Consider the following 12,812-nt stretch of genomic DNA (forward strand, 5'->3'; position numbering starts at 1 on the left):
TTTTGCTCATTTTTATCTGAAATTTATTCGAGGATTCAGTTCTGTGGCTGCTCCCCTGCATGCTATCACCTCGACCCTCTGCCCATTTGTCTGGTTGACGGAATGTGACGAGGCGTTCCGAGTCCTAAAAGATCGCTTCACCGCGGCCCCCGTGCTACTCCTCCCTGACCCCACACGACAGTTCGTGGTAGAAGTTGATGCTTCCAATGTAGGTGTGGGGGTCGTTCTGTCCCAGAGGAACCCCACTGACAACAGGCTTCACCCGTGTGCCTTTTTGTCAAAGAAATTGACCCCCACAGAACGCAATTATAGCATCGGCGACCGCGAGCTGTTAGCGGTTAAAGTGGCTTTGGAGGAGTGGCGGCACTGGCTGGAGGGGGCACAATTCCTGTTCATCGTATACACTGATCACAAAAACCTAGAATACCTCCGCTCTGCCAAATGGCTCAATGCCCGTCAGGCCTGCTGGCAATATTTTTTTAGTCGTTTCAATTTTACTCTGTCCTACCGCCCGGGCACCAAGAATAGGAAACCAGACGCCTTATCTCGACTGGGAGATCCAGATGACACGCCCGTAGATCCAGGAACAATATTACCCGCTTCATGTTTTGTGTCCGCCTTAACCTGGGACATTGAGAGTAAAATTAAATCGGCAGTTGGGGATGCGCCAGTTCCTGCCGGGTGTCCGCGGGGAAAACTTTTTGTTCCACCAGACCTCAGGAGTGAGACGATCCGCTGGTGTCACGACAGTCGGATGTTCTGTCATCCCGGAATTAAGAAGACCTTGTTCATAGTGCAGCAAAGATTTTGGTGGCCAGGCCTAGTAAAGGACGTCTCTGAATACGTATTTGCCTGCCAAGTATGCACAATGCATAAATCCTCTAACCAACCACCTGCAGGGTCCCTGTTACCTTTGCCAATCCCGTCTCGTCTGTGGTCTCATATAGCCGCGGACTTTGTAACTGGCTTCCCACCCTCCAAGGGACACACTGTGGTTCTAACTGTAGTCGATCGACTCTCCAAGATGGTTCATTTTATTCCTCTACGGAAACTACCATCAGCCAGGGAAACAGCTGCGGTTATGCTAAACCAGGTCTTTAAACTACACGGCTTACCACAGGATATAGTCTCCGACCGGGGCCCGCAGTTTGTATCCTGATTCTGGCGTGAGTTTTGCCGTCTCCTCGGGGTTACTTCCAGTTTGACTTCGGGTTACCATCCATAGGCCAATGGGCAGGCGGAACGGATAAATCAGGACCTGGAGAAAGGTCTGCGGTTGCTTGCGTCGCGGCATCCTGCCTCCTGGTTGGACCAACTTCCTTGGGGCGACAGTTTGCCCTCTTCTTCCACCGTTTATTCCCCCTTCCATGTTGTTTTTGGACACCAGCCTGCGTTTTTTTCCCTCGGTCGACCTTAACTCGTCAGTTCCCTCGGCTCTCGGTTTGATTCTTCGTTGCCGCGAACCTGGGAGCGTGCTCGGATGATTTTATCCCGTTCTGTGGGAGCTTATAAGACGGCCGCTGACCGTCGGAGGTCCGCGCCCCCGTCCTACGTCCCTTCGCAGCGGGTGTGGCTCTCTACGCGGCACTTGTCACTTGGGGGCATGCCTAAGAAGTTGGCTCCCAGGTTTGTCGGTCCCTTTCCGGTCTCCAAGGTTGTTAATCCCGTTTCGGTCCGTCTCCGTCTTCCCCAGTCCATGCGCGTCCACCCTACTTTCCACGTCAGTAACGTCAAGCCTGTTTAGTCGAGCGCTTTGTGCCCTCCTGCCATTCCCCCGCCGTCCGCCCGGTGTGTGGATGGTGGCCCGGTCTTCTCCGTGCGCCGGCTCCTGGCCTCTCGCCGGTGCATTCGTAGGTTTCAGTATCTGGTCGATTGGGAGGGTTATGGCCACGAGGAGCGGTCGTGGGTCCCCTCTCGCTTTATTTTGGATCCTGTGCTTATTTGCGACTTTAATGCTGCTCACCACGGTTCTCCTGGGCCGTCCGGGGCTGGCCGTGGTGGTGGGGGTACTGTCAGGGGGTGTGTTTGATCTGCTTTTATTTCTTGGTAGTAGCCTGTTTTTGTTTGTAGGCTGTCTTCTCCTTGTTGGATGCTTTTCTGTTTGGGTCTTTCTGTCTTTCTTAATGGTGGCCGTGTCTGTCTCTCTCTCTCTCTCTCTCCCTGGTCACGCCCCCCTTCTAGTGCTTTCCATGCTCACCTGTGTTCAATTTGCAGCTCGTTGCTGGGGTGCATATATACTGCTCATTCTGCTTTGTTTCTTTGCCAGATTGATGTGCCCTGTGCCTTCTTTCCAGCTCTCGTTCATGTTCTATAGTCCTGCCTGCCTCAAAGTGATTCCGAACTCCTGCCCGTTTGTTCCGACCACGATTAAGCCTGATGTTAATAATACTGCTGCTGTGTTTTCTGGACTGTCTACCCGTGTACCGACCACTGCCTGTCATACCACTAAAGTTTGTCAACCAGAGCTGTGTTTGTGAGTCTTGCATTTGTGTCCAAACCAAACCTCCTGTCAGCACTACGTGAAATGAGAAGAGTTTCTGAAGGGAAAACAACATGCCAAGTGCATCAGAGTTGCAACAGAAATCGCAGTACAGAGAAATGTGCCATTTGCCACAAGTACACATGTAGGAAAGGATCTCCATTCGTGTGTAAAAATTGCTAAAAAACTAAACAAACAAACAAAAAAACAGAACACTGTACATAGGAACTCACAATTTGTTGACTGTGCTCACAAATTGTTTATCAATGCGATTTCTCTTGAATATTTTTATGTGTGAAATAAATGTTTTTTCACTGAAGTCCTTTGTTTGGTCTAGCCTTCAATTTAGGCCAGGGATGCCTAAACAGTCCTCAAGACCTGTTTTCCCACGTTTCCCTCTTCCAACACAGTCTGAGTGGGGCATGGGAGCAGGTACTGATCTAATTTGCAACTCAAAGGAACAAGTCAACCACAACACTAATTTGAGAGGGGGAGGAGGACCTTGCAGCAGCGACAGAACGTTCCAGGCGTTCTAGTGTTAAGCCCAACGTATGCCTGTTCGAGTAAGTCATGAGCTTCTCTTTGTTCCCGACGTGCGGAACTAAGTTCACGTTATAACTCCTCCATTTCACGGTCACATTCCTGAAGGGTTTCTTTTAGGAGAAAGGCTTTGTCTTCAGCTCCGGGGTCAGATGCGGTATCTGATTCAGGGGGCTGATCTGGGGAAGCCTCCAGTTCTTTCAATTTTTCCTCAGCAAGGGTCAAAGACTGTTGTTTTTGTTGTAATTGCTGTCGCAGGACTTTATTCTCCTCGCGCAATTCTGTGTTTTGTTGTTTCTGCCTTTTTAGAGAAAGAACTGATTTCTCCATGAGTGATTCTGCATGTCTGAGCTTCAGGGCTGTGGCAATGCCTGTAGCTAGGTTTTTCTTTTCCACAGTTGCTGCCAATGTCTGACTGATGAGTTCAGACATTTCAGCAACTATGTCTTCGCGTGTGGCTCTTTGCATGTTCTGCAAGTAGTCAGGCAATATTTCGGCGGTTAGGTCAGATAGTACCTCTTCTAAAAGCTCACCTAATTCGCTATGACTTTGGCTTTTGAAGTTGGTAGAAGTGCTTGGTTTGTTGGCGTGGCCATGTTGACTTTATGGGGTGGCGGTTAAGACAGCGTTCACACCAGAGACAAAACAATAAAGAATCCACGACAAAATAATAAGATGAGAGATAATAAAAGTATTTACAGATAAACCAGCTGCAGAAGTGTGAACTAGATTAGTGAGTTAACTGCAAGTGAAACCAGCAGTGGAGAATTCACACGAATTGCAAAAGGAAATTTTGAAAGGCGTGTTATTCGTAGTATTATGTACACACAAGTAGAAACTTTTCTTTTAGTTATTGTGACGTAACACCAATATTCTCTGTTTAGAATTGCTATGGTTACACTTTCATAAATCTTTAGCACTTTCACTTTAAAAAGAAATCACTCCTGAACGAGATATTCTTTTAATGAGGTAGTAAAAAGCAAACAAAAAAAATTATATATTTTTTTTTATTAAATGATTTCCTGATTAATCCTAATTAAATAGGATTGAAACTATAAAGTTCATTAGCTAGTTGTGAAAACAAGATTAAATATAAATGTGTACACTTGATTAATATTAACAGTAGAATAAAAGAGTAATATTTTCAATTAGATTTGGAGAAGTGACTCAAGAGTTTAAAAAGATTATTATGCAAGAAAAAAACTTGATAAATGTTTCAGTTAATAGTTATTCTTTTAAGTGGTAGAGAACAGTCAAAAGTCGCTGGAAATTATTTGCATGCAATACAGGTTAGCTACCAGCAGTCGGCAGGCTAACTGGTTACTGTAGCATGCTATTAGGTTGTTAGCAGAAGCTAGGCTAACTGGTTAGGAGCTTTAGCTGCGGTAATTAGCACCTGGGTTAATTCAGTTGTCGGAGTCTCTGCGGTTGAAAGCAGCTAACGGCCTGTTAGCACGCTATTGCCTCTGGCTTTCCGATGACTGATTAGTGTTCAGTCTGGGTTAAGGGCCGTTAGCACGGCTGGAGAAGCTAGCGCGTGTTAGCACTATATTAGCAGGCTAGTACTGTCGAGTGTAGCACCGTCAGCTGAGATTGAACGAAATTACACAGAATGATTAACATGCAGGTTTCATGCAGTTAGTGACCGTTAAAAGCAGCTTGGTTCACCAAGTAATGCTTAATGAAACAAATGACATAATGATTTTCAACACAGCTTGTGACTGCTAAGCAGCTTGGAGCGGGAGCTCCAAGATGGCAGCTGTTTCCGTCGAGCATGTAACGTAGCGCAGGTTGACGTCAGCGCGTCAAGCTGTTGATAGCGTTGTGACATAAATCGCACACAGTGGGGGTTTGAAGCAGGCAACACCTCCTCTTCAAACCTTTCCACTCCACAACAATAAATTCTTAAAAACGTGCTTGCTTTTTTCACAAAATGGAGGACACAGCAGTCCATTGAACAATACAGCACCTTAAAACACACAAGATAATGGACACGGGGTTCCCCCTCCCTTTCCTCTCAAACAAGCTTTGATCAGGACGTCTCTTGATCAGAAAACAAATCACTGGCAATCCTTTTTGGACTATAGGCTCAGTGTGGCTTCATCATGGTGTTGCTTTGCGCCATGTGGCACCGCCGCAACGCGCGGAATTCCTCCGCACGTCTGTCTCAATGTGCCGAAAAAGTGCTGATGTCCATGTCTTTTCACAATTCCTGTGCTAGTCAGACGACGTCCTGGATAAAACACAGCATCCAGTTTGGAAATGAACGGCACATTCCACTGTTACAGGAGTTTTTGTCATAGAAAGAGCAGAGGCCTCGCGCGTCGCGGCAGTGCCGCATGACGCACAGCAATGCAGTGATGAAGCCTCACGGGACATGTTCTGGCATGTCCAGGCACATCCACAATTTCTTGGATAATCACTCGATGGAAAAACCACTGACAGCTGTCTGAACGCCATCTCAAAGCCGTCCCGTGAGACCAAAATGGAGGTGTTCCTGTGTCTCGCTCCATCAGCAAATCGGTCGTGACGCGCGAAGCCTCTGCTCAGCTTTCCATGACAAAATCTCTTGTTAAAAGTGAAATCTGCCGGAAAATGGCTGATGTCCAGCTCTTGTGATAACCAGAGAAAGTGCACATGATGGTCTCTGATCCACAGAGCCATCCATTTAGAAATGATCCAGTGGTTTGTGGCTCTCGATGGCGGGGCTGGGTCTGGGAATAATCTCGTTTTCAGTCAATGATCCATCTGTCACACAGCTGCTTCAGGGACCTTGACAAAGAGACTCTGCCGGTCACCCCGCCCGGTCTGGGATTGTCTGAATAAAGGCTTGAGTGTCTTTATTTTTCTATTCGCCAAAACAAAAATTCGTCTTTCGTCGTCGTCTTTGGTAGCCGGATCAAATCACAAAACTCAATACAAAAATAGTTGACTTTGTAAGAAAAATAACTGCGAGATGAATTTGGCGTTCAAGAAGAAAAAGGTTTTAATTTGAAAAATCGCAAAAGGAAGTTAAATGCGCCTGCACATTTAACTTTACAAAAGTTGAGCAAAAGTTATCTGTAGAAAAAAGAAAAAGTAATTTCTTGTTGGCGCGCACAAGGAATAAGTTTACAAAACACATGGTTGCAGACAAAGGGTCATAAAAATTTAGACGGCGAGGCAGTGTCTTGAGACCCAAGAAGAGAGAGCGTAAGAGTAAGGGTGCCTAAGAGAAAGAGGAAGAGCCAGAGTAAAATGAAGGATTCCCTGGGGTGCATGCTTTTTAAAGGGTTAAATGCTCCACCCCCAAGAATTCTGGGTACTGAAGTTTTCTAGTTTTATAATAAATCAGCATCTGTTATTCTTAAAATTCCCGCTTACAAACCAAGCAAGTCCTGTATTGCAAAACTGTAATAAACAATGTCCTTAGAACTATCACACACACGATTATATATGAAAAAAGCACATTGGATAAACCTTCTACAATCTATGATCAGAGCACAAAATACCAGATATATCAATTTCATGTGTGAGGTTAAACAATCACATTTGTTTCCTTTTCCTCTTTTTTTCTTCTGGTTACAACAACAAACTACCACTTTTTAAAGGTGGTTAAACTTTATAATACTGTACAAGTTAGTTACATGCCCTTCCCCAATTTGTCCAAAAGGGGTCACTCTTGGTTCACGAACTGGAAGGGACTGGGTTTTGGATTTCATCGTAAAATATTATATTTGTCAATTCTGCATTGATTTGAACCAGACAAACTGCAGTGTGATTTCTGAGTTGAGGGCAGTTCGTCTGTGGTGTGATGTTACTTGAATCTTGTTGTAAAGACAGTTTTTTAGACTTTGGAAACAATAGGTCTTTCTGGGGTCTGTGTTTTTTAGATGAGAAAGGAGTTGGCAACATCTGGTTTTGGGCTGATAAGGGGATTCACAACTCCGTGAGGAATGCACTTTAGAGAATCTTAAATCCTGTTAGTGGTGGGGGTTGATGACAGTTGGCCATCCTGTGCTATGGTCAAGAAAGCCTCCTTTTGGCAACTTGATATTTCCCAGATCTTGAGCTGTCTTTGAAGAAATTTTTACGACTTTTGTGGTTGCAGGCTTCTCGCTACACCCAGCAGTAGCCCAATTTCCACCGGCACCCTGTTGGGCAACAGCACCGGTGGCGGACGTTGTTAACCCGGGCTTCGACCGATCCGGTATGGAAATTCGATTCTTAGTCTGCATAGTTGGGTTGGCTTGTTTTACACCGGATGCCCTTCCTGACGCAACCCTCCTCATTTATCCAGGCTTGGTACTGGCACTCAAAATGTACTGGCTGCACACCCCATTTGGCTGAGTTTTATTTTTGTCTCATTACTAGCACTAAATTCCAACTTTTTTGGAATGTGTTTCAGGCCTTAAATGCAGGAATTGATATATTTTAACAAATTAAATGATGTTGACCACACAAAACATGAAATATCTTCTGTCCATGCTATCTGCAATGAAATAGAAGTCAGTATTTATTTATTTTTGGAGATGTCCAGAGATGAAATTACATAAATTATCACTGTCCAAATACTTATTGACCTGACGGGAGAGTCAGAAGTGTGCAAGTTTATGATTACAACAACAGGCTCCAGCTGATTAAGTGAGGAGTTCATCAAGGAGCTAGCCGACTGATGTAGTTAATGACTACAATGACTTGCGACCACTGATGGCAGGTAATTAGAGACCACTAATTGTATCCTGTTTCCAAGGTGTGTTCATCATCTGCTGGCTGCCGTTCTTCCTGACCCACGTGCTGAAGGCCCACTGCAGGAGCTGCTGCGTCTCACCCTCGCTGTACAGCACTGTCACCTGGCTGGGGTACCTCAACAGCGCTGTCAACCCCGTCATCTATACCACCTTCAACATCGAGTTTCGCAAAGCCTTCCTCAAGATCCTGCACTGCTGAGGAAAGAGATGGCAGCTGTCACAGACAAAGAATGATGTGGTTTGAAAACAGAAGTGTTGGAAGAGAAAGAGCAAACTCAGAGGAGCAGGAAGGTTGGACGATAGACAAGCTACGAGCTTGTAAACAAAAATGGGGAACAGAGAGGGAAGGGAAACAGGCAAATACAGTAGATGATCAAAAACAACAGCAACAAAAATAGACCCAGAATGTTTAAAATGAGACAAGCTGTAGATAATTATGGCAGACATGCTTTGTGTTGTGTGCATACACAAGGAAGCTCCGAGCATCACTCAAAGCCACTAATGTTGAGCCGTGCTCACTCAGACGCAGCTTTTCCAATTAAGCAAAACATTTTAGATGTGTCAGTCTCCTGCTGGTGTAATACAGTTTCATCTTAACAAACATCTTGTATTTGTTTGCATGTACAGTATGTGTCTTTCTCTAAGGGCTTGATTAAGCCAAGGCAAAGAACAATAAGAACTTTGAATCAAGACGGCAGCCCAAGAATTTTTATTTGCATGCCCAAAGCGTCATCATTTTTCACAGTCTTTGACAGCCCACTTAAATTCCAGCAAGGGCCAAGTATTGATTTAGTGATTAAGTCTACGCAGAAGAGAAAAACACTGAAGAGCCCCTTCATCCTTGTGTGTAAAATGAAATTAACTTTTTAATATTGTAAGGTACCATGTTAATGCTTCAGAAGAGTAAGTCTGGTTACTGTACCGACAACCGGTAATAACAACAATAAATGTTTTATTTCATGCTTATTTGTCAGGACTTGAGTTTTGCCTGCTTTTACTTCTTGGCTTTGTTTCTGTGAAGGCTCTCAGTTGTACAGGTGGTTTCCATAGTGTGAAACACCTCCTTCCACCACCTTCCATAGTGAAAAACACCTCCGTGTTGATAAACATTTGTAAAATCCAGGCGGCTTTTGGTGGCTTTCAGTTGAGTATCTGAGAAATTGTTTAACAGCAGGGCATGTTCCAACTTGTCCTTAAGGCTTCCAACGGAGGTGTTTTTCCTGTGGCGGGCGCGGCGCTCCAATCCGTCCGCACGTCTTTCATTAAAAAAATCTCCTTTAACAGTGGAATGTCCGGATTAACTGCTGATTCCGACCTCTTCTGAAAGTTCTCTGTTCTCTTACGACGTCCTGGGTCAACAGAGGCTTAAATTTGGGGGTTTTCAGCTTGAAACAGGATGACGACATCGCCTCGGAGCGCTGTGCGACGTCCCGCTCCGTGGGAAGTCCTTACAGCGATAGAAACAATCCAAAATCTCTCACCAGCTGTTAAACTTTTCACTGAAAACCAGCTGAATTTCTTGAATGGTGTCCACTCGGATGTGCCTCACAGTTTTTGAAAAAATTTTGATCAAGCACAGCGCCAGTCTCTCAGCAACTTCTCAGACAATGAAAATCCGACGAGGGCTGGACCACTTCTTCCACAAGCTCACAGGCAAATGACGTCACTGACAGGTGTGAAAAAACTCACGCATGCGCACGAGGGTTCAGGCTTGGCTGATGTAATCACACGTGATTCAAATCCATATAGTTTTTTTTTTTTAAATAAAACTGTCGGTTTCTTTTCTCGCAGACCTCGTATACTGCTGTCAGTATATGTCAATCATATCTGACTTTTTCATATTTTTGTATTTCAAAATTGCTCTGTCTTATTATTCAGAAAACATCAGACTATTTGAGATTCTCAGTGATGTTGTGGCCCCGTTATCTCACCTGAATAAAAATATCCTTTCATTTCAAACGGCCCCATATTTGTCTGTTACCATATTGTAGCAGTTGGTCCAAAAGCAGGGGTGGTGGAGAATCATAATCCTCCACAGTTTAAAAAATAAAGTGATATCCATATTTTTATGTGTGGCTGTACATGTTTTTGTGTGCACCCACTCTCAGCTCATTAAAACAGCCCTGTCATATTGCAGAATCTCATTTGATGTGGCAGTCTCACAAATCACATGGAGAACTGATGAACTCCACATAGAAAGCCTGTGTGCACATCCTGTTTATAGGGACTTTATTGTCGATTTAGTGTTGACGGCAAATTACACCACAGTAGAACCTTTTTTGAATAAGTCAGTTCAGCATCTCAGTACATGCAGTGCATGCTGGGCCAAGTCAAACAAAAGAAACATAACTATCCAAGAGTCTGAGTGCTGGAAAGTCAATATTTGGAAAGAATTATGTGAAAAATGGGGCTGCAAATAGATGCGAATAATGACAATACAAAATACAAATAATGACTGTTTGAGTTCAATGGTACAAAGCCAAGGCGAAGCCGAGTTGAATGGAACATTCCAGCTTCTTTCGTTTTCTCTCAAAGACCGTCCATGTGCTTTACTGATAACAGGGCTGTGAAAACTCATCAGATCTGAGGAATTCTGAGGATTTCATCATGGGGGTGGGGCGGTGGTGTTAGTGTTGTACTCTGTAATTGTGATCGTCACAGGTTTTAAAATGCCTATTGCAAAGCGTTTCCTTTTTTTTTTACAACATTGTGCAAGTTTTATACAGTGAGGAAACACCCTGTGATTTTGCAAGTTCTCCCACTTAGAAATCAAGGAGGGATCTGAAATTTTCATCCTAGGTGCATGTCCACAGTGACGGACATAATCTAAAAAAAAAAAAATCTGGAAATCACAATGTATGATTTTTTTTTTATATATATAATTTATTTGTATGTTACTGCTGCAAATAAGTATTTGAACACCTACCAACCAGCAAGAATTCTGGCTCACACAGACCTGTTAATTTTTCTTTAAGAAGCCCTCTTATTCTGCACTCTTTACCTGTATTAATTTCACCTATTTGAACTTGTTACCTGTATAAAAGACATCTGTTCACACACTCAGTCAATCACACTTCAGCCTGTCCACCATAGTCTAACAATAGCCAAGACCAAAGAGCTGTCTAAGGACACCAGGGACAAAACTGTAGACCTGCACAAGGCTGGGATGGACTACAGGACAACAGGCAAGCAGCTTGGTAGAAGACAACACAAGGTAAGAACTCTCCCTGGAAAATAAACATTGTGTTGTTCAAACAGGATTTTAGACAAGATTATGTGACTTTTTATTATTAATCTCGACTTTCTTTCATTGGAAAAAAGACATTGTGGCTTTGAATAATGAATTTACACAAGAATGTAAATGAGTTTTTATTAATGTCGAAATTTTTCAGGGGAAAAAAACACACTGTGGATTTACAGGAATTTACACGTGACTATTTACCATAATGTATGTTAGTGATATTTACCCTGATTTTCAAAATATTCTACAAGCTTTAGTTGTGGTTTTTGAAATGCTGTAACAGTCTTTTCAGTCTTCATGAATTTCATGTAGTTTAACTGTTCTGAATTAATGCATAATTTAGTTTACAATTAAAAGGAAAATCATTCCAGGTCCTACTTCCACGTCATATGCTGTTATTTCAACATTATCACTAACAGTTCAAATGAAAGGTTGAGTCTAGGATCACTTAAATACGCACTTCTTTTGAGATTTTTTTTCTTCGAGGAGATGCTGAAAATGTATCATTAGATACAAAATTACTTCGGTTCCTGGGGCCCTGCGGGCCCTAAATCCAGGCTGACCCCCTGCAAATTTTCCTCGGATTTCACAATGTTCATTTTACAGCTCTGTGATAAAGATAGAATTGTTTACTTGGTTAGCCTGCTTCTGGAAGAGTTTCCGGACTGGGCCACGGTATTGTGAGGGAAGCAATCCCTGGTGTTACCATCCTATAGTCAGTTCAAACAAGAATTCCAGATGATCTTTGATCACCCGATGTGGGGGCAAACAACCTCCCAGTGGTTATTGTTCATCAGGCAGGAGACCTGTAGTGTGGCGGCTTATTCTGTTGAGTTACGCATTCTGGCAGCGGAGTCTGGCTGGAACGCCACCGTGCTACAGGGTGCATAAATTAACAGTTTGATGATAGATAGATAGATAGATGCTCAAGGATGAACTGGTGATCCAAGATCTTCCCTTGTTCCTAGACCGCTTAACTCACTCGATGCCATTGACTCTAAAACGCGTCTTTTCCGATAGTAACCCCCGCGCCAAAGACGCGTCATCGAGCCAATTGCTTTTCTTTTCTTTTCTTATGGTATGTTTGTTGTTGACATGGACATAGAACTCAATTTTCTATGGGTCTTGAAAAACACTCAAATGCTGAAGAAATCCTGGCACTGGGATGTTCTGAACTTTGAAAATGGCTGGCACTCAATGAGTTAATATCATTTTCCATTAAGATAGACAACTGTTTGAGTGAAACATGGCGGGAAAAATACCGAAAGGCAGTGCGCGCGTCTTCCCCTGGGATCCCTCCGCGAGTGAACCCTGGTCCTCGTTTCTTGCACTCCACCGGGATCAGACTCCCCATGCCTACAGCGCCCCCTGCCAAGGAGCTCATGCAGCTCAGCAGGGCCCGACTGACACCTGAAGAGCGCAGACAGCATTTGTCGGCCAGGGATTCTGGCTGCATGGCATCCCTCTGGACATCGTGTCGGACTGAGGAGCCCAGTTTAGATCCCAAGTCTGAAAGACCTTCTGCTCAGCCTTAGGGGCCTTGGTCAGTCTCTTGTCTGGGTTCCATCCCCAGACCAACAAGGAGGCAGAGCAGGCCAAACAGGAATTGGAGGCTATTCTTCACTGCATCACATCCTCCCATCTGTCCTCTTGGAGCACTCATCTTCCTTATGTAGCGGGATGAAAGTCCCGGGTCCCAATTGAAAAGACGTTCCCGCTAGCTTGGCTAACGGGGAGTTCCCCTTTGGCTGACCTGGTAGAGGAACGGTCTTTTGTGCGAGCCGCATGGGTTCGATCCCCACCGTCGTCCCGGCCATGAAGG

The 12,812-nt window shown here is 44.2% G+C and overlaps 1 protein-coding gene across 1 annotated transcript in view; it reads left to right on the forward strand.

The window, feature by feature from the left end:
- The window catches only part of drd2l (dopamine receptor D2 like), a 115,731-nt gene extending 107,016 nt beyond the window's left edge, over positions 1–8,715 (forward strand). Inside the window, 1 exon segment of the mRNA XM_034174143.1 lies at positions 7,752–8,715. Coding sequence (XP_034030034.1) covers positions 7,752–7,948 — 197 coding nt within the window. The 3' untranslated portion in view covers positions 7,949–8,715.
- The last annotated feature ends 4,097 nt before the right edge of the window (positions 8,716–12,812 follow it).

The sequence above is a fragment of the Thalassophryne amazonica genome, chromosome 7, assembly GCF_902500255.1.
Source record: "Thalassophryne amazonica chromosome 7, fThaAma1.1, whole genome shotgun sequence".
Taxonomy (NCBI): domain Eukaryota; kingdom Metazoa; phylum Chordata; class Actinopteri; order Batrachoidiformes; family Batrachoididae; genus Thalassophryne; species Thalassophryne amazonica.